This window comes from Chiloscyllium punctatum, chromosome 13 (assembly GCF_047496795.1).
Source record: "Chiloscyllium punctatum isolate Juve2018m chromosome 13, sChiPun1.3, whole genome shotgun sequence".
Lineage (NCBI taxonomy): Eukaryota > Metazoa > Chordata > Chondrichthyes > Orectolobiformes > Hemiscylliidae > Chiloscyllium > Chiloscyllium punctatum.
The window spans coordinates 107,834,667-107,862,599 of record NC_092751.1 but is presented as its reverse complement, the minus strand read 5'-3'; the positions used below and the strand labels follow the sequence as shown (position 1 = coordinate 107,862,599).

Here is a 27,933-nt window from a genome sequence, read left to right as displayed (position 1 = left end):
GAGATCACATGAGGATAGCAAAGTAGATAGCTATTTTCAGGTATTGCAGTTAAGAGATGGAACAATGTGGAACTGTCTGTTGGATATGCAGGATCAAAATGAGGCATGATTGTACTGGTGGTCTGTTACCATTATTCCAAAAATGGGTAACATAGTAAATATTTTCACTATAAAATTATTTTGTTTAAATTAGTGAAAAATGGAGGGCAGATTAAGTGAAGTTCTCATTAATCTGCTGGAATCTGTGGTACATAATCTGGCGGAAAAAGAACACTGGAGAATTATTTTCAATTTAGATTCAATTACATTATCAGTGGTAGCATTTATACAATTCTCATAACAGTAAAACAAGGTGTTTTTGTTGCCAACATCAGTGGAAAATAAAATACAAAGTATAGTCTGATCTTAATTCCTTGTTGCTTCTTTCATATTGTATGAAGTCAGTTTATGAACACTAAATTCTCATTTCACAATGTTATTGACATTGCTATGCTGACTCTATCTATAAATTTGAATTAAGCAAAGACAAAACTTCTCTGGAGCAGACTACTTAGAATGAGCATGTCAGACATTTTTTGTCCAAGAAATATTTTAAAAAATTTGAAACATTGTTCAGTTTCATCTTGTTTTTAGTTCAGAAATGTGGGTACAAATGGCTGAGAGAAGTTACTGAAGTAACAGTATAAGGAAGCTGAGCAGACATATGTGTGAAAATGACGCAGTTACTGCAGTATGGAGATAATGACAATACATGTTTAGTTGTCTCCCTTTTTACTGGGTTCTGGCTCCTGGTAATTGATTCTGTATGCCATCAATGCTCACAAAGGTTTAAGTTGACAGGGATGTTTTACCTTGATATTTAAATGCAACCCTATTTCTTCTGCAAATTTTATCTGGTGTTGCTAAGCATGTGGAGTGCTTTGGGCGCGTATTCACAGTACAACTGGTGTAGTCAAATATTATTACTGATGACCTCATTATGGTGTGACTTGCTGTCTGTCGCTGGTGTTTGAGTCATTATATTTAAAGCGTCAATTGTTTGCAGTAGAGGCTGACATGCTTTAAGAAAGTGTGAGCAATTTTGCTTTCATTGGATAAATGAATTGCTGTTTTTTTGAAGACATTGAGTTAGGTTTTGTAAAAATTGATTTTGTTTTATTTTAGGGTGACATGCTTCATGGAAGCTGCAGCATAATGCTAATGGATGTATGCAGTGTGAGAATACATTTCAGACATTGTACCCAGAATCTGTACAAATTGCTGAAATTAAATAAATCAAATTTTACCACCACCGAGCTATACAAGTAACCAATGGGAAGCAATCTAATGTGTTTTTTCTTTCTGTTTACAGACCTTTGTCAAATGAATAGCAGCTGATCCAAGCAGTTTAGCAGATGAGCAGATTCCACTGGGGAAGCGAATCTGGTCAGAGTACGCTGACATAGCCCATATAAACCTTCAAACAGTTGATTAATGATCTCGAAAAGGATTAAGATGTACCGTGGAGATTGTGGCTGCAGGTTCAAAACAATGAGTTTATAGCTATCTTATCAAGGAAGCTTAATCATAGGCGAGCCAGAATGCTTGGCAGAACACTGAACAAATGAGTACATGACGCAACGCTTCCAAGTGTTCTGGCAGAAGCTGGCTTGTTTGTGTTTTTAAAAGATCTTTGTGTGGTGCTGTGTTTACAGTATTTGAAGAATTGTACTGAAAGCTGAGTTCTTTACAACTATGACTCTCTTTGGATTTTTAATTTTCGCCAAGTGATGGAAATATCCACTTAAGAGTGTGAGTGAAGAAATTTCACTCTGACATTGTGAAAGCTGAATTCCAGTTCTGCGAGTTCACGATACTGTGGTTGAATTCAGAATTTAAGCAACTCCTTGTACCATGCTGCACAGAGATTTGGAACAAGTTACTCAAAAACAGAATGAAGCTATGTGAGATACTGTTTTAAAACTTGTGCTGTACAAAAGAAAACATTGGCTTGGAGTCTACTTTTGAGCTATAGTTTTATCATGGAACTGCAAGTAGTGACTAGTGAATGTCTGCTCCCTACTGTGATTTTTAATGGCAATTTGAGGGACTGTCTGATCAACATTAAGCTTCTCTTTTGTGATTCAATATGAGTTGTTTTTTCTTTTGGTTAAGTGTTGAAAAAAAAGGCAATTCTATTATAGAACATTTAATATCAAATTCTAAAAGACGTCAGCCAAGATGTCCTGGAGGAAGGGCTATTTCACACCAAACAATAACCTTCAGGATATGTTCTTGCCACGGAGCACAACCTCTATTGCAGCAAGTAAGGGACTGATGAATGCGCCTGGGCAAAATAGCTGCTTTCTCAACAGTGCATTACAGGTGAGTAGTTCTGGTCAATGCATGGTTATTTATGTAGGATATATATATACAGCTGAATTACAATCTCAACTGTCTTGTTTTAATTTTAACAAGAATGTGTTAATATGCTTGATTGAGCATATAACTAATAAGTTGTATGCATTTCAATGTAGATATGTGTGAGTAACAATGTTTTGCGAAGAAAACTGAGCACCTTATGTACTGAGAACATAAAATTTGTGGAATAAAGGAACAGCAGGATCTGGATATATAAAGACATTGATCACACAGTTGCACATGGGTACACAACTCCATGGCAAAATCAAGATAAAGCACTAAAGTTTATTTTCAGTGGAATAGTATGAAAAGTAGAGAGATTATACCAAGGTCAACTTCGGAAACTGAGTAATTTAGGTTTGGTTAATAAGTAATATTGGATAAAAAGCTAGCATCGTTAATGGTTATCTTAGAACTTCTGGGTAGATGCAAAAACCCATCAGTTTCACTGATATCCTTTAGGAAGGAAATGTGCTCTCACCTAGTTTGGTGTGTGTCACTCCAGACTCCTCGCAACACTGTTGACATTCAACTTCCTTCTGAAATGGTTTACCAAGCCGCTCAGTTAAGGACCACTCAGGATGCACAATAAACACTGGCCTTATCCATGATGCTCATATCCCTTGAATGAATAAATAAAAGGCATGTATTGAATCTTAGATATACCACACTTGGAGAACTGTGCAGTGTTCTGGTTGCCACATTGTGATAAGCTACGCAGTCCCTCAAGGGTGCAAAAAAAGACTTACAAGGATAATACCAGAGCTGGAAGGATAGACCTGTTTTGTTTTCATTCATCTGTGGGACATGGACATCACTGTCCAGCCATGTATTGCCTATCCCTAGAAAAGGCTGGGGCTCTTTCTGTTAAAATGAGAAGCTGAGTTGCTAACACAGATCTTCAAAATTTTGGGAATTTTTGAGAGAGTAGACATAATGTGTTTTCATGTTTATGGAAGAGGAATATCAAAGGCTACCCATTTAAGATAGTCACCAAGAATTCAAATAGGCAAGTTAAAATAATTTATTTTAATGGTAGTAACATGGCATTTGCTAGAATGGGGAATAGTTGAGATGAATATTAAAGACTCACTTAGTGCTAAACTAGAGAAGCCTTGAAAGAAGAAGAGAACAGAAGGTAATACTGATGAGAATTGGATGAAGAAGGATAGGAATGATCAAGTGGAGCATAAACAGTGGCCTGCTTGGGTCGATGTCCTCTTTGTGCACTGTATATCCGAAGAGAGTGATTATTTCATCACTTGTTGTAACTGCCTGCATCTTCAAACAAATCAAGATCAGCTTTCTCCAATGAAGTTATTATTTTGTTCTGTGCCTTACTATTTTGAGTTTCTAATGAATTCAATTGAAAGCTTATTGAAGGTTCAACTTCAATTTTCCTGAAATGCTTTATAGTGCTTTACTTCCAATATTAAATGATTTGGAATTAGAGTTGGTGTGAGTCTGACTTGTTTTGGCATCTGAGGCAGTAGGGACAAGTAAATTGATTGAGGATGTGGTGATGTTCTTCCGCCATTGACGAACCTCCAGTTTTTCTCCTCTGTTTTTATGGCAAGTATGTTTACTGCTTTATCTCAGATGAAGAGCTCTGCTGAGTTACTCCAAGTGTCATAGGGCTGTGTTTGGACACCAATAAAACAATGGATCAGCAAAGATTCCAAGTAGCATACTTGAAATATCGAATCCTTCAACTCTGCAAACGAGAAAGTAAGCTGTTTATTTTTCTCGATTGCAATTTGTTTTGCTAACACAACATGCAGAATGAAAGACAAACTATTTTGTTTTCTGCTTGAGATGCATGGTACATCTCCTCTCATTTTCCGGATGCCAGTGGCTTAGCTATTAATGAGATTGTAAGGACATAAGGAGAATGTAACAGTGCCTTCAGAATCTTGTTGTAGAAAGTTTGGGTGTGTGTATGTCAGGTTCTAACAGTGAAGGAAGTGAGCTATTTTTGAGTGTAGTGAAGGTAGTGAGTCAGCGAAGGCCATGGAATGAAGAGATAATAACTTAGTTATGAAAATTGCTTAATTGATTGAAGTGTTTCAGGTCAAGATATTGCTATTTTGACATTACACGTTCCCCAATGTTTTAGATAGTTTGTTGCTAGCTGACAGCCATTGACATGGCACATGAACTACATGTTTTGAGCTGCTTGTCATGTTCCAGAAAACATCAGTGCAACCAAAGCTGGCGCTGGAGGAACAGAAATATGTAAATGAAGTACAAGACATGTGGCTTAACAGTCTAATTTTAAAAATGTCAGTTATATTACTGGCCTGTGGGGTGATGCGACTGGCAACATGTGGAAAAAAAACAGGGTTTTGTTCCTGAGAACAAAGAAGGTTCAGGGGATTTAACTGGTGTTAAATTATGAATGATGAGTTGTTAGTGTGGGATGAAAATAATAATTGTATCGAGACTGTTGAAGCTTTCACAAAACTCCAGGATACAATAAAACAAGTGGTTGTTCAAGTTGCTCCAGTCACTGCTCTGTGGGTGAGTTTGGTAAATAGTTGAAGCAGAAAAATAGTGAAGGGAAAGTGGGGTTATGCTGATGAGAGGTTTAGAGTGGAGTGTGCAGACATTCTTGGCAAAAGTAGTTGTTTTCCAGGTTTTGTTTTCCATGTGAATCATTGATTTTCACATGCTTTCAGGATTACTGTCTGTTTCTTGTCTGCTCAATACATTAATTTAAAGGTGCTACACAAATGCACATTGGTGGTTAGCATTAACGTAATATAATTCTTGCGATGTGACTTGGGAAAGGACCTTGAGTCTATCTGAGTGAGTACAGCCCTGGTTTACCTGAGAAATAGCAAGTGCCAACTGGGGTTGTTAGCCTGCGATGTCTTAGCAAGTTTCTGCAGTGATTCCTGAACAGAGTACTTCATAGATTGATGTTTCAGCTAATATTTGAAGTGCTGATCAGGAAAGCTTTTGAGTATGGTAGCAACTGCACCCGCCCAGGCAAACAGAGCTTTTTTGATTCCTTTTCATGGAATGTAGTTACGGCTGGATATGCCAGCATTTATTGCTTGCTCGTAACTGTATTTAAACTAAGTGAGTTGCTGAGCCATTTCAGAAGACAGTTAAGAGTCAACTACATTGCTGTGGATCTGGAGTCAAGTGTAGGCCAGACCAGGTAAGGATGGTAGATTTCCGTCTGTGAAGGGCACCAGTGAACTAAATGAGTTTTTAAAAAATCAGCAGTAGTTACATGGTCACCGTTGCATGGGATAACTTTTAATTTGAAATTTTTAATTGAATTTAATTTTAATGATCCTTCATTGGTGGGTTTCAACCTTATATATTTCCAGACCATTAACCAGAGATCCTTGATTACAAGTCGAGTGACATGATTATTATGCTCCTGCCTCCATCAATTTAATGACTTGGACTTTAATGGATAGGCTTTGGAAAATTCAGAATTGAGTCTCAGGCAGAATACCCAGCCTCTAAAATGTTTGAGCCATGGTATTTAAATATTTGTGTGAAATGCTACAACTTTTTTAGTCTAAAATTAATTCATATAAAAACGATATTGTACTACTAACTGCAAAGGAATGTTCAAAATGTACTTTAAAGAATAGGATTGCTTACCTCTTAAAATGTAGGAATTTAATTATTGCTAAATCTGTTAAAATCAAGACATGATATTTCTAGTAATGTGACAACTATTTTTGTAATGAAATTCAACAGTTGAAGCGTACAAATCCCATTTGCATGGAGAATAGGATAGACAAACTGAAATGAATATAAACTTTGAGTGGAGTCCTTTCTCTCCCTCATTCTTACTAAATGCTTCATACTGATTCACACGAGTCAGTGCTGTTGCTTTTGCTACATGTTTTGCACACATTCATTCAAGTAACTGGGTTAGTTAACTGGGCAGCATTGGCAAGTAAATTCAATTTTCTGTTTGTGGCTGGCAAGATTAAAAAGCTCGGTGACTGTGACTTGGTATAGACATTAAGAATGCATATGCCATTTTTATACAAGTGTGCAAGGATGTGTATGTAAATTGGAAATGAGTTTGTTTACCCAAAGCATTTTCCTGTTCTTAAAGGTTCCTGTCTTTTTTAAAGTCTTAACAATACCTTTCAGATTCATAAAAGATCAGCTGCACCCTTGACATATATTAATGTAGAAACAGCTGACCTGTGAACAATCTTAATTTGCTTTGTTTCCTAACTAGACTAGAATTTAGAGAATTTTTTCACTTGAAAGTGAACTCCCATCCATCAGTCATTTCTCTTTACACTTGTAGGCACGAAACAGTTTACATATGTTTTCTCTAAATTTGAGTGGTGAAAATCATCTTCTTGATATATCATGGAAGAATTTAACTTTATTTCAATAAACCTTTCTCTAAAGGTCCTTTGGCACCTTGATATTTTTCGAAGGAGTTTCAGACAGATAACCACTCACAAATGTATGGGAGATTCCTGCATCTTTTGTGCTCTCAAGGTAGGACTTTTTTAAGTATTATGCTGTTTATTGTAATCTGAATTTGTTTGATCATCTTAATTTGAAGTTCTTAACTATTGCTATTTGTTTTGCGTTGCATCCATGATTTGGGAGGGGACAAAAGCATAGAATTCTTTGAAATTGAACCCCACTTAATGTTGTTGTTTTGGTAACATTTGAAGTTAATATTACTGAGCAGATTTCAACATAATAAAATCTTGAAGGGTAAACCAACATGCAGGATTTGGTTGCCAATCTAAAATGTTTGATTATTTTTACAGTAAGAATGCAAAAGAAAGCAGCAGTTAGGAATTCTGTGCTTGCAGTTTGTACTGTTTTCAAGTTGAAGTCATTTAAAGGCAATCATAAACATTAAGAAAAGTTTTGTGTTAATTAGTCTGTAAATATTAGGAAGGTTGAATGAATATCTGAGACAAGCAATAATTGAGTTTTTGTCCCATGTTTCTGAGTTGGAGTGTTGTTGAAAGTTGAAATTGAAGTCTGTGGCAATAAGCCAAGGAATTTATTTTTCCAAAGCTTTTAATTAAAAAATCCTTTAAAAGTACTTAAGTTTTCATTTCCAGAAAGGAGGAAGTGGAACTGGGCTATTGTCTTAAACACTGCCTGTTGCCAGTTTACTGGAGTTATCCATCTCCAGTTTATTTTTACTATTTGTTCATGAGATGTGGGCATCACTGGCTGGGCCAGCATTTATTGCCCATCCCTGATGTTCTTTAGGAGGTGATGGTGAGCTGCTGCCTTGAAGTCCTGTTGTCCGTTTGGGGCAGGTAGACCCACAATGCCATTACAAACAGAGTTGTAGAAATTTGATCCAGCAACACTGAAAGAACAGTGATTCCCAAGTGAGGATAGCAGTGATTTGGAGGGGAATTTGAAAGTATTGATGTTTCCATGTATTTGCTGCAATTATCCTTCTGAATTGGCATAGTTGTGGGTTTGGAAGGTGCTACCTAAGACTTTTGGTGATTTTCTGCCGCGTATCAGTACTCAAGCTACCACTGAGCATCAGTGGTGGAGGGATTGATTGGCACCACATTCACAAACAGGCTTCTTTGCCCTGGCTGGTGTCTAGCTTCATGAATGTTGTTAGAGCTGCCCTTGTTCAGTTAAGTGGCGAGTATTCCATCACACCGCTGAGTTGGAGATGGATGGGCAGGCTTACAGGAGTCAGAAGGTGTGTTACTAGTTGCAGGATTCCTAGCCATTGACCTGCTCTTTCAGCTACTGTACTTATAACGAGTCCAGTTCCGTTTCACCTGGGATGTTGACAGCATGGGATCCAGTGATATGGGTACCATTGAACGTCAAGGGTGATGTTTCAATTCTTTCCTGTCAGTGGTGATCATTGCCTGACATTTGGGTGGCATTAATGTTACTTGTGACTGGTTACCCCAAGTGTAGATATTTGTATTTGAACTTGAATTGCATCAGCATCTGAAGAGTCGCGAATGAGCTGAACATTATTCAATCATCAGTGAATATCTCTGATTCTGACCTTATGATGGAGCGAAGGTCATTGATGAGGAAGCTGAAGATGACTGGGCTAAGCACACTGCCCTGAAGAACTCCTTCAGAGATGTCCTGGAGTTGAGGTAACTGACCACCTCCAACTAACAGACAAGTTTCCCTCCTGATTCCCATTAGCTGGAGTTTTGCTAGGACCCCTTGATATAACTGTAAATAGGTCAGGAATTGTTGCTCTGGTGGAAATCAAATTGAGCATCAGTGAACATATTGCTAAGCCAGTGTTGCTTGATGACATTGTTGGTGACTCCTTACCTAACATGAACGGGAATTGAATTTGTCTTGTTTTTAGTGTACAATGCAAAATCGGGCACTTCTCCACATTCATGTGGATGCCAGTGTTGTAGCCACACTTGAAGAGTTTGTCTAGGGTTGTGGCAAGTTCTGCAGCATGGGTCTTCTGTACTGTTGCTTGTGTTCTTTGGGTCCACAGCCGCTGCAGTATCCACTGCTTTCAGCTAATTCTTGATATCATGTGGAGTGAATCGAATTGGATCAAGACCAGCATCAGATGTTGTGGACCTCGAGAGGAGGCATGGATTGTCTGTTCAGTTTTTCTGGCTTGCAATTGACACAAATGATATGTTGGGCTCCTCATCAATGAACATAGAAATATTTGTGAACCCTCCTCCTTCAGTGAGTTGTTTAGTTGTCCCACCACCATTCATGCTTGTAGCACAATGCACACCTTGGATCTATTCCATTGGCTGTGGATCTGTTTACTCTGGTGTATCACTTGCTGCTTGAGCTGTTTGACATTGAAGTATTCCTGAGTTGTACCTGCACCAAGTTGACACTTATATTTTAGGTATGCTTGGTGCTGCTTCTTTGCTATGCGTTGAAGCAGGTTGACCCCATAACTTGCTGGTAATAGGAGAGTGGGGGATCTGCTGGACCATGTGGTTGTAGATTATATATGAGAACAGTTCTGGTTGCCCCTAACTGTATATCACTGCACTACCATCTCTGCTATGTCTGGCCTGTCAGTGGCGCAGTCTGAGACAGCTCTCCTAGTTTTGCCACTAGCCAAAGTGATTTGTAAGGAGGATTTTGCCGAATTGAGTTTATTGTCATCATTCGGGTGCCTAGGCTGATGCCAGGTGGTCTGTCTGGTTTCATTCTTTACTTTGCCGAATATTAATGCTTCAGGGAGAAACTTTTAAGTAAGCATTCCATGAGACCAGTTAAGCCTCATTGCCCATCAGGGGATTAATTCTTGACTCTCCATAAAGTAATTAAGTAGATTTGGAGACTGCTACAAATTTGACTGTTGAATTTTGTTGCATCTGATCAAAGCTTAAGATCATAATGTCCCAAAGTAATTACAATTCAGTAATGCTGTGAAGGCCAGAGAAGTCATTAGAGAATTGAGCAATTACATGTAAACCATGTAGATTTTATTCAAGGGTTATTGCAAAACGGTAGTGACGTGTAGACATGTGAGAAACAAAGTTAAGATACACAAAACGGGCATTGCATACTCATGGATCCTAATTCACTTGAACTTTTTTTCTCAACTACTTTACATTTTTGTTTTTGTGTTGTCTAAAAATGCCAAATCCATTTCCATAATCAACCCCTTGGTTACTATTGTACCATCTCAGTTTGGGGTTCATGTTGTTTCTTTGAGATTTATTTTTCTATATTTGGTACAATCTGTTAGTCATTCAAGATGATAGATTATAGCTCAAAGTGCAAAAGCCACTTCTAATTTTCAAAGGAAGCAATGTTTTCAAGTTTTTGACTTATACTAATATTTATTCTTGCATTTTGGAGTCCAGAACTAGAGGGCATAGATTTTGGGAGAGAGGGGAAAGATATAAAAGGGACCTACGGGGCAACCTTTTCACACAGAGGGTGGTACGTGTATGGAAATGAACTGCCAGGGGAAGTAGTGGAGGCTGGTACAATTGCAACAGTTAAGAGGCATCTAGATGGGTATATGAATAGGAAGGGTTTGGAGGGATATGGGCCGGATGCTGGCGGGTGGGACTAGATTGGGTTGGAATAGCTGATTGGCATGGATAGATTGGACTGAAGGGTCTGTTTCCATGCTATACATCTCTATGACTCTGAAATTTTAACACGTTGATGGACCAAATATTATGAAGCAAGGACTTTTTATTACACTGGCATCAGTGTATTGTAAATATGAAGGGAAATCTAAGTTTAAACCTGGAGGACAATATTTCTGTGGTATTACACCTGTATATATTGCACGGATAAACAGGAAAGCACTGGAAATTAAGGGCACAAAAGCGCTTATCTATCACATGCATGAAGGTTGGGACATTAAAGAGCCTGAATGGCAATCTTGTATAAGGGAAAAACCTCTGGTATCTGTTCAGAATGCCATCTTTTCAGCATCATGTTCAGAGTTGGATTGCTGATTACAACAAAGAACCAAATCAAGACATCTGAAATACACCTTTGGGAATGTATAATTTTCTCTCAATCCTAGGTAGTGGGTAAACATCTTTTGAGTCTTTGTGCTGAATGCCCAGTAATTCACACAGATCCTCAGTTTTTCATCCTTCTCCCTCAAGAGGACTGTGGAAGATGAGTATTGACCTGATGAATCTTTGATTACATCTCACTCCAAAGGCATTTGTAGGATTTCTCAGATTTTCTTCCAGTGATGGTGTGGGATCTGACGGTAAGGCTGCTTTACTCTACGGTCAAGTTTTTAGTCATTGTCCTGTGATTTACCAGGCTACAATATCCATATCATCATCATTACTGAAAATTGATTTGTTCTTGGGAATGCAGAACATAGGGATGAATGGCCTACTAATTATTCAATATGATTGTCAAGACTTGAGTGGGCGCAATTTAAAATTCAGCAAAGGAGGACAAAGGGATTGCTTGATAATGGGAAAATAGAGTACAAAAGTAATCTCATGGGAAGCGTAAAAACAGACTGTCAAAGTTTATAGAGGTATGTGAAGAGAAAAAAATTGATAGAGACAAATGTAGCTCTCTTGCAGTTAGAAACAGTGGAACTTATAATGGGGAACAAAGAAATGGCTGACCTGCTAAATACATTCCTTGGGTCCTGTGCTCATAAAGAGGACACAGATAACTAACACAAAGTTGTTGCAGAACACAGGATTTACTGAATGGGAGGACCTGAAGGAAACCTGTATTAGTAGGGAAATGATGTTGGCTAGATTGATGGGATTGAAGCCAGATAAATCCCCAGGCCCTGATAATGTACATCGCAAAGAATCTCATGCATTGGTGGTGATCTACCAAGATTGTTTAGACTCTGGAACAGTTCACACAGATTGGAATATAACTATAGATCAGTCAGCCTGACACCAGGGAAAATTGTTGGAGTCAATTATAAAAGATTTAATAGTTGAGCATTTGGAAAACAGTGGCATGGTCGGACAGAGTCAGCATTGATTTAAGAAAGGGAAATCCTGTTTGACATATCTAATGGAATCCTTGGATGTAGCTAGTGAAGTTAATGAGGATGAGCGAGTAGATGTGGTTTATTTGGGCTTTGGAAGGCTTTTAACAAAGCCCCACATGTCCCACATAAGATAGTAGCATGTAAAGTTAAAATGCATGTATTGGGGGTAGTGTATTGAACTAGAATATTGAGCTAGAATAAACAGGAAACACAGTGTAAGAATAATTAGGTCATTTCGTGCCAAAGGGATCAGTGCTCAGATCTCAGCTATTCATAATACATATGAATTATTTAGATGAGGGAACTGGATGTAATATCTCCAAGTCTGGAATGGAGAATGAGCTATGAGAAAGGTGCAGACTTGCTTCAGTGTGATTTGGACCAGCTGAGTGGGCAAATGCATAGCACGTGCAGCATGATGTGGATAAACATGAGGTTATCCGGTTGTGAGCAAAAGCAGACAGGTGATAATTATCTGAATGTCCTCTCTCAATTTATAATCAGTGTGCAACAAGACCTTTTACATCAGTCATTGATGATGAGTATGTAGGTGCAGCAAGCAGTAAAGACAAACCTTTACTGGCCTTCATGGTGAGAGGATTTAAGTACAAGAGGAGGGATATCTTGCTGCGATTATACATGGCCTTGGTGAGACCAAACCTCCAATATCGTGTGCTATTTTGGCATCCTTATCTGATTCTTGCAGCAGAGGTGTGCATCAAAGATTTACCAGACTGATTCTTGGGATGGTAAGACTGAAGCATGAAAAGTGGTTACATCGGTTAGGATTATGTTTGCTGAAGTTGAGAAGCATGAGGGGAATCTCATAGAAACCCATAAAATTCTAGCAGGACTAGACAGGCTAGATAGGATGCATGTTCCCGATGATGAGGGAGTCCAAAAACAGAGGTCACAGTCGAAGGAAACGGAGTGAATCTTTTAGTACTGAGTTAAGGAGAAATTTATTCACCCAGAGAGTGGTGAGCCTATGGAATTTACTACCATAGAAAGCAGTTGAGGTCAAAATGTTGTAAGATTTGAAGGATGATTTGAAAATAGCACTTGAGGCTAAAGAGAACAAAAGATAAAGGGAAGAGGAGGAACAGGCATTTGAGTAGATGATGAACTATGATCATAATGAATGGCAGGGCTGATGGCTTACTCCTCCTATTTTCTGTGTCTTTGTATTATGAATGATCATGCACTTCAATGCCTTTTTCCTCACATTATCCCTAAATTCCTTTGTTTTTAATGCTTAGAAACGTGTCCATTCCTACTGTCAACAGACTCAATAATTGAGTTTCCATAGCCCTGCAGACAAGAGAATTCCAAACATTCACAACCCCCTGAATAATAAAACAAAAATCTTCTAGTGAGAGTAGAAATTAGCTCTTCATTTGGCTCTCCTCCAACTCGCCAAAACATTCATCTCTGAAGTGATAGTGGACATGCCATCTCCAATTTGTTCATTGTCCATGACAGTAGAATGTTCAAGGATGTTGTGGCATTCTTGGTTGGACATAAGCATCTTTGTTGAAATGAGCCATCTGACTGAGTACCCTCCCCATTTTATGCCATAGTGATGTGAGCAGCTCCCAAAACTAGAAAAATGGGAGCTCTGTCACATGTCACAGATGATACTTCATTGGAGGCTGATGTTAATCAGTTCATGCTGGCATGAACATTTGAGAACAGTGATTTGATTGGGCAATTAAAAGAACTGCCTGATTTCCTGCTCCTTCAAAGGTTCCATACACATTGTTAGACCTTGAGTGCAGAGAGCAGTGTCAAAGACTTTTGAGCTCCGCCAGCTGACCCTGTGATATGCAGCTCATTGCAGTCACCACACATGCTTTCCATTGACACCCAGATATTTCATAACACGTTTGACCCCAAAACCATGTGTAATCTCAAATTTCTTACATTTGCTGAAGTATCAGTCGGAACATGAACCTCCAGAAACACCAGAGTATGAGCAGTGTGATGAGACAGCATGTCAGAACAACTCAATATAACCGTAATAGAGGATGTCTGTCTTCTACGAAGCAGAATGAGGAAAGAGCTATCACTCTGCTCTCACTACTCATCAAAATACTCAGGAAAAAAGTGTTGAGTCATAGTTGACACTGCTCCTGTGTCAATTCGGCATGACCCTTCTACCTGGCCAAATTTCACCTTCATTATAGAGCAAATCCCTGTTGTGCTGCACAAGACTCAGCCTCTTCCCTGGTGAAACCTTCCCTCCTGCCTGGCTGTCAGTGGATGCTCAACTAGTTCAAGGTTTGCAGAGAAGAGGTGGAAGCTCCATGCTTGACAGCAGTGGTAGCTGAGCACTGTCTCATTTGAAGTCGAGCCCTGTCAAGATATCAACACATCTTTGGAGCATCCCTTCAGTGTGATTGGCTGTGAGGCTGACTGTGGAGATCCGACAGCAAGGACTGGATCTGCACATGTTGTGCAACAATCTACTCTGCCGGCTTGAGGTCTAAATCCCCATTTGTGCAAAGTCACCCTTCTAATGGTCTCTTTTGTGGTCTTGTGATGGTAATATGCCTTTGAGAGAGAGTTATTCTAGGCTGTTTCTGTTGCAGAGAGATGTTGTCACAGTGCTGCTGTCTGCTTCAGTGTTTGCTTCAGAAGCTCTGGATAAATAGACAAAAGAAGCATGAGTAGGTGGAATCAGGCTCACACAGACCCAGGGTTTTAGCTTTGCTTTCACTTGGGGATTGGAGTTGGCTGTTGAAGTTGATGGACACAGCTCTTTCGTAGTGCTGCAGCAAAAAGCTTGAGTTTGCTCTCTGCAGGTCCATTGTCTCTTTCAGTGTTCCTTTCTCCTGATGTGGAAGGCAGATAACAATGCGTGAGGAAAATCTGTTTTGCTGAATTTGCCAAGGGTGTGTTTATGGGATGCTGCTATATTGGAACAGTTGATACTAGTAGTTAAGTAATGAGAAGATTACTTTTGGATGATAACATCTGCCAAAGGATAGTTGCTCTTGACACTGAATGGAAACTTAGAGTGTATCTGCAAGAATAATGAAGCCTTTTTTAAAAATTACACGTAGTATACTTTTAGTGATACATTTTAGTTGTCCCACCCTTCGTATTTTTTCATATTGCTTCCATCAGAGCTTGTCTGCAGAATGATTTGAGCACTGTGTGCTATAAATGGTCTCTCATTAATTAGTTGTGGTACAAGTTGTGTCGCAGAAATTTTAATTTTAAATTTGACAAGTGACAGAAGCTGCACTATGGTATGATAACCTTGGTTGTTATTGATTTCAAGCCTGTGGCGTTGTGCCCCAGTTAATCTGAGATCACTAGTTATAATAGCTTTTATAATCAGTTGATACATGGCAACAGAAGTGACTGTCAATTCTTTTCCAAGTTTATGTAAACTAATGTTATATCATTTATTTAACTGATGTGATTTTGTTTTATTATTGGTCAGCAGAGATTATTATTCCTGAATATGTTGATCCTGTAAGGAGATTTTATTCCTTTAATTTTATTCATGTGTTTGTTCATAACAGGTGCTCACCCATTAGAGGATAAATGCATTGCTGGAAACAAAACTAAACTAGATGCACAAAAAGTATACTTGGGATCTTTGGTCATTAAACTAATTTGCCTCCACCAGGACACTGTGCAGAATGTTGTCAGGTTGGCTCAGTGACTGCACTCCTTCCTCAATCTCTCACTTGTCAATGATGGCATGGGGGGCATATATATTCAACAATAGAAGGATATATAACTGACTCCATTCTGTCCTCATCTGACACTGAAACTTTCAAGAGGGAATCAAAGTAAATTGAATGAAACATGAGGTATCTTGGAAGGGTATATGTGCTGAGGATGTTTCCTCTTGTGAGAGAATCTAGAACGAGAGGTCATTATTTAAAAATCATGATCACCTGTTTAAAAAAGATGAAGCGAACAAACCTCTGAAGGTTGAGAGCCTTTGGAATTCTCTTGCTGAAAAGTTGGTGGAACCAGAATCCTTGAATATTTTTTAAGGGTTTTTTTCATCGACTGGGTGGTGGGTATATGAAACCCACTACCTGAAAGGGTGATAGAGGCAGGAACCCTGATAACATTAAAAAGTATTTAGGTGAGAACTTGAAGCAGTGTAACATGCAAGGTTTCAGGCCAAGTGTTGGAAAATGGCACACAGTAGATGGTTGCTTGATGATTAGTGCAGACATGATGGGTTAAAAGGCCTTTTTCTGAGCTGTAAAACTTTTATGACTGTGCTTAACAGCAGTCTGATCAGGATTTGTAAATTGTGACATCTTATGGGTGTAGTTTATCAGCATATTTTTCTTGATGCTAATTGAGCCATGCACTTCCAGGATTTACTGGATTTTCTGGTGTTTTCTCTCTGTTTTGATAAAATTGGAAGTAGACTGCCATTGTGATGGCCACTGATTTCTAAACTCTGCTTTCTAACTCACCAATTTAATCTCTCAAACTTGATATGCAACTTGTCCCACCATTTATCTCTTGCATTTTTTTGTCACTGCTCATTTGGCAGACTAAATAAATTGACAACACTGACCATGGTGCAAAGAAGAGTTACAGTGGACTCAAACTGTGAAATGTAATTCTGTCTCCACAGATCATACCAAAACTGCCAAACTTTCTTTCTGTCAGGGTAATGAGGATGTGTGACTTCTCCTGGAGGCTGTGCATGTCTGAGGAAGGGACTACTTTCAGAGAGAGCACCGCATTAGCTGTTTATCAAAAGAGTAACAAGTAAATTAGGTTGTGATTGGAGGGGATTGTTGTTTCAGAGGCAGCAGCCTGAGGAATGTCAACACATCAGTATGATGATCTTGTATGAGACCACCACCTTTGTGCTGTGGTCTCAGACCAGATTGCCAAACGTATGTTATGATCATGGACAAAATCATCAAATTATTTTATGATCTAGTTCAAGACTAGTAATCCTTATTTTTAAAATAGGCAGAAGGTGAGATCCAGGAGACTCAGTAAGAGAATAAAGCCACAAGATTCCACAGTTTTGACCTAACCTTGTACTTAGCAAGGTAAAACAGGCTACAATAAATGTACAACTTATTTCTGCAACCCAGAATTAACATGGTATTGATGGATAACATACTGTCATCAAGCACCCACAAAACACAAAGTGGCAAATGCAATCAAGACAGATCTCACTGATGTCTCAGTAACTTTCTGAAACATTAAAGAAATGTTGAGTCATCAAACCTCACTAAACTTCACAAGGAATTACTATTCTCCACTTTTGCTGATCTGACCGTGAAACTCAATCTTGAGCCCATCAATCATGGCCTCCCTCAACAACTGCTTCTGTTCTAGCTGATCGCCTTTCTTTTGTGATTCCACAATTCCCCTGGATTTAAAACAGAATTCCAGAAATGAGATGAGAGTAAATGACATTGATGTGAAGGCCACATTTTTGATGGGGATCTTTCATAAATCTAGAATCAATAGGAATCAGAGATAACTCTCTGCCAATTGAAGATGATTCATGCACAAAGACAGATGTTGGAGTTCAGTCATCTCAGCTTCAGCCTGTCTGTCTGCAGGAGTTGTTCAGAATATTGTCCTTGGCCCAACCACCTTCAGCTACTTCATCAATAATAGCAAAGTTTAAGAGGTATTTAGATAGATACACGAGCAGGCAGGGAATTGAGGGATGTAGATGATGTGCATGCAGATGGGATTAGGTTAGAATGGCATCGTAGTCAGCACAGACATGATAGGCCAAAGGGCCTGTTCCTGTGCCCTGCTGTTCTGTGTTCTATGTTTGACCTTCCCTCATCACGTTGTCAGAACGGGGATGTTTGCTGCTGATTGCATAATTTCCAACTCCTCTTGTGATTCCTCTGAAATAGTCCATGTCGAAAAACAACAAAATATTCAGGACAGGACTGACAAATGCCAAGTAACATTCATGCCATGCAAGTGTCAGACAATGGCCATCTCCAATGACACAATCTAACCATCGGACTAGATGTTCAATGGCACTACCATTGCCAAAGTTTCCAATGCTACCATGATGGAGGGGTTACCATTGATCAGAAGCTGAACTGGACCAGCCATACAAATGCTGTGGTTGCAAGGCGAGGTCAGAGGCTACGAATCCTGCAGCGAGTAACTCACCTCCTGACTCCTTAAAGCCTGTCAACTGTCTTTAAGGTACAAGTCAGGAGTGTGGTGGAATATATCTCACTTCCCTGGATGAGTGCAATGTTTGAACTTGACACCATCCTGGACAATGTCACCTGCTTGATTGATAACATATCCACATTCACTGTATCCAGCACTGACCCTCAGAGCACACTGCAGTTAATATCCCGAAGTTGCACTGCAGGAACAGCACCTTCCACAGCCACAATTGCTACCATCTAAAGGGACAAGGGCATCAGATATGTGGGGAGTCCATAACTTGCAAATTCCCCTCCAAGCCACCCACCATCCAGACCTGACATATTGCAGTTTGTTCAGTGTCCTTGGGATTTACTCATTGTATCCCCCCAACAGACCTTGAAAAGTTGAATTGCCTTCTCTACAATGCAACTAAAAATCAGCTATTCTAACATGCAGTCTACTCTTTGTCCTGAAATGCTTACTGGCCTTCAGTTTCTGCCTCTATTTTTTGAACTCCTCTCCAATGACACCTGAACTGTGATATGGAGGTGCTAGTGTTGGACTGGGTTGGACAAAGTCAGAAATCTCATGACAGCAGGTTACTGTCCAACAGGTTTATTTGAAATCACATGCTTTTGGAGCAATGCTCCTTCATCAAGTGAAGTGGACAGAAGCGCACAGGCACAGAATATATAGGCAGAGAGATAATGGCAAGGTAATTTCAGGTAAATATGAGTGTTAACAGATAAGTATAAAAAGAACATAGAACAGTATCGCGCAGAACATGCCCTTCGGCCCTCGATATTGCACGACTGTAAGCTAACCTAAGCCCATCCCCCTACACTATCCCATCGTCATCCATCTGCTTATCCGAAGACTTTTCAAATGCCCCTAATGTGGCTGAGTTCACTACATTGGCAGGCAGGGCATTCCATGCCCTTGCCACTCTCTGAGTAAAGAACCTCCCTCTGACATCTGTCTTAAATCTATCACCATTCAATTTACAACTTTGTCCCCTCGTACAAGCCGACGTCATTATCCCAGGAAATCGACTCTCACTGTCCGTCCCATATAATCCTCTGATCATCTTGTATGTCTCTATTAAATCCCCTCAGCCGCCTTCTCTCCAATGAGAACAGACCCAAGTCCCTCAACCTTTCCTCATAAGACCTTTGCTCCAGAGCAGGCAACTTCCTGGCCTGGACTCCCCTTACCTTTTTCTAATGCTTCCACATCCTTCTGGAGCGACCAGAACTGTACACAATATTCCAAGTGAGGCTGCACTAGCGTTCTGTATAGTTGCAGCATGACACCATGGCTTCGGAACTCAATCCCTCTACCAGTAAAACCTAACACATTGTATGCCTTCTTAACAGCACTGTCAACCGAGTTGGCAGCTTTCAGGGATCCGTGTACATGGATACCAAGATCCCTCTGCACATCCACACTACCAAGAGTCTTTCCATTGACCCAGTATTAGATTAGATTAGATTACTTACAGTGTGGAAACAGGTCCTTCGGCCCAACAAGTCCACACCGCCCCGCCGATGCGCAACCCACCCATACCCCTACATTTACCCCTTACCTAACACTACGGGCAATTTAGCATGGCCAATTCACCTGACCTGCACATCTTTGGACTGTGGGAGGAAACCGGAGCACCCGGAGGAAACCCACGCACAGGGAGAACGTGCAAACTCCACACAGTTAGTCACCTGAGGCGGGAATTGAACCCGGATCTCTGGCGCTGTGAGGCAGCAGTGCTAACCACTGCGCCACCGTGCCGCCCACGGTATTCTGCCTTCCTGTTATTCTTCCCAAAGTGCATCACCTCACATTTATCTGCATTGAACTCCTTTTGCCACCTCTCAGCCCAATTCTGCAGTTTATCCAAGTCCCCCTGTAACCTGCAACATTTTTCCACACTGTCCACCACACCACCTACTTCAGTGTCATCTGCAAACTTACTAACCCATCCACCTATGACTGCGTCCATGTCATTTATAAAAATGACAAACAGCAGTGGTCCCAAAACAGATCCTTCTGGCACACCGGACTCCAGGCTGTATATTTTCCATCAATCACCCCTCGCTGCTGCCTTGTTGAATGCCAGTTTCTAATTCAAACTGCTAAATCACCCTCCATCCCATGCCACTGCACTTTCTCCAAAAGCCTACCATCTGGAACCTTATCAGAGGCTTCACTGAAGTCCATGTACACCACATCAACTGCCCTACCCTCATCCACATGCTTGGTCAGCTTCTCAAAAAAACTCAATGAGGTTTACAAAGTTAAAAATCACACAACACCAGATTATATTCCAACAGGTTTAATTAAAAGCACTAGCTTTCGGAGCGCCACTCCTTCATCAGATGGTTGTGGTTGTACACCCCAGTGCAACACTGGCATCTCCAAATCAGAGGTTTGTGAGACATGATCTGCCCTTGATGAAACCATGTTGACTATCTCCAATCAAATTGTTTCTTGCTAGATGCTTATAAATCCTATTTCATATAATCCTTTCCAAAACTTTTCCTACAACAGATGTAAGACTTACTGGTCTATAATTATTTGGGTCATCTCTACTGTCCTTCTTGAACAAAGCCATAACATTTGCAATCCTCCAGTCCTCTGGTACTAAACCTGTAGACAATATCGACTCAAAGATCAAGGCCAAAGGCTCTGCCATCTCCTCCCTAGCTTCCCAGAGAATCCTCTGATAAATCCCATCCAGCCCAGGGGACTTTTCTACTTTCACACCTTCTCAAATTGATAACACCTTCTCTGTACTAACCTCAATCCTTCCTAGTCTAATAGATCATATCTCAATCTTCCCCTCTGCAATATTCTCCTTTTCTTGAGTGAAAACAGATGAGAAATATTCATTTATGATCTCTCTAATCTCCACAGGCTCCACACACAACTTCCCACTTCTGTCTTTGATGGGCCCTATTCTTACCCAGTCATCCTTTTATTCCTCACATACCTATAGAAAGCTTTCGGGTCCTCCTTTATTCTACCTGCTAAAGACTGCAATTGTCCCCTACTTGGTCGTCTTAACTCTCTCTTTAAATCCTTCCTAGCTAATCTGTAACTCTCCATTGCTTCATCTGAACCATCTCGTCTCAATATCACAAGCCTCCCTCTTCCACTTAACAAGAGATACAATTTCTTCCGTAAACCACAGTTCCCTTACCTTATCCCTTCCTCCCTGCCTGACAGGGACATACCTATCAAAGACATGCAACATCATTTCCTGAAACCAGGTCCACACTTTGATTATCCCTATCCCCTGCATTTTGCTACCCCATTCTATGCTTCCTAAGTCATGCCTAATCACATTATAATTGCGCCCCCCCACCACCATCTTTTACTCTTGCCTTGTGGCATGTACCTATCCTTTTCCATCACTAAACGTAACCAAATTGTGGTACTCTCTCCAAAGTGCTCACTTACCACTAAATCAAACATCTGGCCTGGTTCATTACCAACCACCAGATCCAGTGTAGCCTCCCCTCTTGTTCGGCCCTTTGACACTGTGTCAGGAAACCCTCCTGTACACTTTGGACAAAAGCTGATCCATCCGATGTACTAGATTTATAGCATTTCCAGTCAAGGTTGGAGAAGCTAAATTCCCCCATAATGACCACTCTGGTTCCTTTCACTCCTACCCTATCGTCTCCTCCACCTCCCTGGAATTTTGTGGAGCCCTATTAAAAAAAAGAACTCCCAGCAGTGTGACGTCTCCTCTCCTGTTTCTAACCTCAGCCATTATCACCTCAGGAGACCAATCCTCGTCAAAAGTTCTTTCAGCCACCATTACACTGTCCTTAACTAATGAAGCCACACCTCCCTCTTTTTACCACCTTAATGAAAGATCTAAACCCTGGAACCGACTACATCCATTCCTGACCCTGCCCTATCCATGTCTCCGAAATGGCCACAATATCGAAATCCCATACCTATCCATGTTGCAAACTCACCTACACATTTCAAACCAGCTTGCTGTCTGCCAGCACAGTCCTGTGACTGAAAGCCTGTCCCTGTCCTCCCTACTCCTATCCTCCTGTGCACTGGAACTACACCACTGGTTCCCATCCCTCTGCTGAGCGAGTTTAAAACCACTCAAATAGCACTAGCAAATTTCCCACCCAGGATATTAGTACCCCTCTGGTTCAAGTGAAGACCGTTCTGTTGTAGAGAGTGCCACCTTCCCCAGAATGAGCCCTAATTATCCATGTACCTGAAACCCTCCCTCCTGCATCATTCCTGCAGCCACATGTTCAGCTGATATCTCTCCCTGTTCCTCGCCTTGCTATCACGTGGCATGGATAACAAACCAGAGATAACAACTATATTTGTTCTAGCTCTCAGCTTCCACCCTAGCTCCCTGAAATCCTGTCTTACATCCCTGTCCTTCTTTCTACTTGTGTCATCGGTACTGACGAGGACCACGACTTGTGAGCACATAGGTAAATAGTGTTAGTGGAGTGGTGACCGGCTAATCGCTTTTGCAGGTGATCAAAAGTGTGAGTAAAGTGTCAACAGCTGAATAACAAATGAAGGGATGGCCTATGAACAGATTAAGGTAGAGAGATAGTCATAGAGATGTACATCATGGAAACAGACCCTTCTACAAATAATCAAAAATAAGATGATGCCTGAGTGCTTCCCTCCACCTGACAAAGGAGCAGTGCTCTGAAAGCGTGTGATTTTAAATAATCCTGTTGGATTATAGCTTGGTGGCGTGTGACTTCTGAGTTTGAAAATGTAACAGTGGGCCCTACCATGTTGCTGGACAGAGTTTAACATTGAGACCTATCAACTCTTGGAATTGCTTGTAACACAGATGTTACCAGTCGTAGATTATTGGCTTGCTCAGTACAAAAGAAACATGTTTAACCAGACAGTAAGAAGTCTTTGGGGATTTGTAATTATAAATAATGAAAAATCCTCATGAACATACTTATTCTGCGTCTGTAGAACTAATCAACAATTTAGACTGTTATTACAGACTTAGGACCTACCAGCAACACTGTTGCAGTGGTTGGTTGCATGTGTTTAATGCGCCATTAGAGGTACAGTATAAACCGAACTATGATTTGGAAACTGAAAACATTACTGGTACATTGAGCGTCAAAATTGTTAAACAGAAGGCATTTCGGACCTCCATTCAAGTTTTAATGGAAATATATCCTTTTTTGAGCTTATCATTCCAGCAATTTTAAAAATGGTGAAAGAGGCAGGATCCAGTAAGGGCTACTTTTACCAATGGTTAATCCAGTTTAGGTTTGTGCCAGTTTCATGCATTTCAGCATAGGGCTCGATGCACCCATTTAATAGCTGTGTTTGTTCTGAACAAGAGTACTCATGTTGTTTTAGTAATTGAAGACATTTCAAAATGCATCTCAAGCTGAAGCTGTGAAATGCTATTTTTAATTCAAATTTTTTGACTAAGCACACTTGAATTTACTGAATTAAGCTTTCACTGATTCAGAGGTGTTTTAATTTAGTTATAAACAAATATTGACAGAAACTGATGCAGTACAGTGGAAGGGGGGGAAGAGGTAATTTTGGTAACTACTTCAGCTGTGCCATGTTTGTGCTACAGGAGTTTAAGCAATGGTAATAAGATTATTGTCTTATATTGTGAATTTGAAACGATACAGGACTTAATTCCTCTAAAAGACTTGACCTGATTATTTATTTGGATAATGTTACCAAGTCTTTGTTGATTGTTGGGCCAAAGTGTGCAGAGTCAATATCGTGCAAATTTCACGTTTTTGACAATATGCTCAAACTTAATACTCCTGATAAATATTTCAAAACACTGACAGAATGTATAACTTGTTTGCAAGTTCCTACATTGGAGACCATATTCTTGTCGTGTTGATTTGCTTTTGGCTCTTGTCAGTCTGATTGCAGGGAGAATAACCAAATGTGCAAGTGTGTATGTTAATTTTGGTTTTTCCTCTAGCATTTAAATGGTGGATTAGATTTTTTTAATGTCTTGAAGTTTCAAATTTTTAAAAACAAAAGTTGCAATACAGTAGCTAGAGTTAGTGATCGCTAGAGTTCAAGGTCTGTATGTTCCTGTATGGGTGAAGAGCAAGGTTGACAGGAGGAGGGAACCTAGATGATGAGATATTGAGGCCTTGAAAAGAAAATGACGAGGAGGCATGGCTCAGGTACAGGCAGCTGGGACCAAGGAAATCCCTGGAGATTTACAGGGAATACAGGAGTTTACTGAAGAAAGAAATCCGGAGGATGAAAATGGGGCACACGATTGCTTTGGCTAAGAAGAATAGGGTGAATCCAAAGAGATTCTTTAAGTATATTAAAGGAAACAGAATAACTAGAGAGAAAATAGCACCCCTCAAAGACCAAAGTGGACATGTATGTGTGGAACCACAGGAGGTGGGCAAGGTCTTCAATGAGTATTTTTCCTTTGTGTTTACCTTGGAGAAAGACTTGAGGACTTGGGAACTTGGGGCAGTTAGTGGTGATAGCTTGGGGACACTCCATATCACAGTAGAGGAGGTGTTAGACGTATTAGAATGTATGAAGGTGCATAAATCTCCTGGTCCTGACCAGATATATCCAAGAGAGAATGAGGACTGTAGATGCAGGAGAGTCAGAGTTGAAAAGTATGGCACTGAGAAAGCACAGTGGGTCAGGCAGCTTCTGAGGAGCAGGAGAGTCGATGTTTCAGGTATAAGCCCTCCATCAGCAATGTGGAGGGGGAGGGGGACTGAGATAAATGAGAGGGTGAGGCCAGAGGTAGATGCAGATGAGGGGTAATTATGCTAGGTAGGTGGGAAGGAGGTGGCCAGGAGTTGGAGGGTTGGATCTGGGATGAGGTAAGGTAAGGGGAAATTTGGAAACTAGTGAAGTCGATGTTGATGCTGTGTGATTCAAGGGTCCCAAGACGGAAGGTGAAGTGTTCTTCCTCCAGTTCTCGGGTGACTTTGATTTGGCAGTGGAGGAGACCCAAGACTTGCATGTCCTTGGGGAGTGAGAGGGGGAGTTGAAGTAGTCGGCTAAAGAATAGTGGGGTTGTTTGGTGCGTGTGTCCCAGAGATGTTGCCTGAAAGGTTTTGCGGGCTGGCACCCTATCTCCCTGATGTCAAGACCTCTCCTCCCATGGAGGTTAGGCTTACCAGTTTTTCTTTGTAGCCCTTTTTGAATGAGGGCAAAACATTCGCTACCTGAGTTAGGTTATGATTTTAAACTTTTTTTTTGTGGTGGATGCAGTTATAACAGCTAAGTAAATTAGTCCAAGAAAATATGTTTCACATGATGTAATTGAACTTGAAGGTTTGAGTATGCAACCATCTTAGAGTCAAAATGTAAAACTCAAACTGTATGAGTTGCAGTTCTGAAGGTTATATTTATTGGCTAGAGTTATCACAACTGATGGTGAGCACTTTGGAGACAGTGATCACAATTCTATCAGGTTTATTTAGTGATTGAAAAGGATAGGTGTACTCCACCAAGCAAGAGTTACAGCTGGGGGAAGGGAAATTACGATGCAAGTAGGAAAGATTTAGAAAGTGTAGAATGGAGAAGGAAACTGCAGGGGATGAGCACATTAAAAATGTGGAGCTTATTGAAGGAAAAGCTCCTGTGTGTCCTAGATAAGTATGTACCTGTCAGGCAGGGAGGAAGATATAGAACGCGTGAGCTGTGGTTTACTAAGGAAGTGGAATCCCTAGTCAAGAAGAAGAAGGCTTATGTTAGGACAAAATGTGAAAACTCAGTTAGGGCGCTTGAGGGTTACAAGGAAGTCAGGAAAGACCTAAAAAGAGAGCTCAGAAGAGCCAGGAGGGGACAAGAGAAGTTGTTAGTGGATAGGATCAGGGTTAACCCTAAGGCTTTCCATAGGTATGTCAAGAATAAAAGAATGACGAGAGTTAAATTAGGGCCAATCAAGGATAATAGTGGGAAGTTGTGTGTGGAGTCAGAGGGATAGGGGAAGCACTAAATAAATATTTTTCGACAGTGTTCACTATAGAAAATGATAATGTTGGTGAGGAAGATACAGAGATACTTGCATCTAGACTAGAAGAGATTGAGGTGAGGAGGTTGAGCAATTCATCAACTTCACCAACACATTCCACCCTGACCTTAAATTTACCTGGACCATCTCTGACACCTCCCTCTCCTTCCTGGACCTCTCCATCTCCATTAATGATGACCAACTTGACACTGACATTTTTTACAAACCCACCAACTCCCACAGCTACCTGGATTACACCTCTTCCCACCCTACCTCTTGCAAAAATGCCATCCCGTATTCCCAATTCCTCCGCCTCCGGCGATTCTGCTCCCAGGAGGACCAGTTCCACCACAGAACACACCAGATGGCCTCCTTCTTTAGAGACCGCAATTTCCCTTCCCACGTGGTTAAAGATGCCCTACAATGCATCTCGTCCACATCCCGCACCTCCGCCCTCAGACCCCATCCCTCCAACTGTAACAAGGACAGAACGCTCCTGGTGCTCACCTCCACCCTACCAATCTTCGCATAAACCAAATCACCTGCCGACATTTCCGCCACCTCCAAACAGACCCCACCACCAGGGATATATTTCCCTCCCCACCGCTTTCCACCTTCCGTAAAGACCGTTCCCTCTGTGACTACCTGGTCAGGTCCACGCCCCCCTACAACCCACCCTCCAATCCTGGCACTTTCCCCTGCCACCGCAGGAACTTTAAAACCTGCGCCCACACCTCCTCCCTCACCTCTATCCAAGGCCCTAAAGGAGCCTTCCACATCCATCAAAGTTTTACTTGCACATCCACTAATATCATTTATTGTATCCGTTGCTCCTGATGCGGTCTCCTCTACATTAGGGAAACTGGGCGTCTCCTAGCAGAGCGCTTTAGGGAACATCTCTGAGACACCCGCACCAATCAACCACACCGCCCCGTGACCCAACATTTCAACTCCCCCTCCGACTCAGCTGAGGACATGGAGGTCCTGGGGCTCCTTCACCACCGCTCCCTCACCACCAGGAAGAACGCCTCATCTTCTGCCTCGGAACACTTCAACCCCAGGGCATCAATGTGGACTTCAACAGTTTCCTCATTTCCTCTTCCCCCACCTCACCCTAGTTCTAAACTTCCAGCTCAGCACTGTCCCCATGACTTGTCTGGACTTGTCCGACCTGCCTATCTCCTTTTCCACCTATCCACTCCACCCTCTCCTCCCTGACCTATCACATTCATCCCCTCCCCCACTCACCCATTGTACTGTATGCTACTTTCTCCCCACCCCCACCCTCCTCTAGTTTATCTCTCCATGCTTCAGGCTCACTGTCTTTATTCCTGATGAAGGGCTTTTGCCCGAAACGTCGATTTCGAAGCTCGTTGGATGCTGCCTGAACTGTTGTGCTCTTCCAGCACCACTAATCCCGAATCTGGTTTCCAGCATCTGCAGTCATTGTTTTTACCTACTAAAAATACTGCAGAGTGTGAAAATAGACAAGTCTCCTGGGCCGTATGGGATCTACCCTAGGATCCTCTGGGAAGCAAAGGAAGAGTTGCCGAGCCTTTGGCATTGATCTTCATATCATCATTGTCTACAGGAATAGTGCCTGAGGACTGGAGGATAGCAAATGTGGTCCCTTGTTCAAAAAGGGTAGTAGAGACAACCCTGGTAATTATAGACCAGTGAGTCACACTTCAGTTGTTGGTAAAGTGTTGGAAAAGGTTATAAAGATAGGATTTATAACCATCTAGAAAAGAATGATCTGATCAGGGACAGTCAGCACGGTTTTGTGAAGGTTAGGTCGTGCCTAATGAATCTTATTGAGTTTTTTGACAAAATGACCAAACAGGTAGATGAGAGTAAACCGGTTGATGTGGTGTACATGGATTTCAGCAAGGCATTCGATAAGGTTCCCCACAGTCGGCTATTATACAAAATGCAGAGGAATGGG

The 27,933-nt window shown here is 41.0% G+C and overlaps 1 protein-coding gene across 3 annotated transcripts in view; it reads left to right on the top strand.

The window, feature by feature from the left end:
- usp54a (ubiquitin specific peptidase 54a) overlaps positions 1-27,933 on the top strand; it is a 135,132-nt gene that overhangs the window by 43,415 nt on the left and 63,784 nt on the right. For all 3 annotated transcript variants that reach the window (XM_072583575.1, XM_072583576.1, XM_072583577.1), the window contains 2 exons: positions 1,352-2,364; positions 6,799-6,891. In XM_072583575.1, coding sequence (XP_072439676.1) covers positions 2,221-2,364; positions 6,799-6,891 — 237 coding nt within the window. In that variant the 5' untranslated portion in view covers positions 1,352-2,220. The remainder of the gene's footprint in view (positions 1-1,351; positions 2,365-6,798; positions 6,892-27,933) is intronic.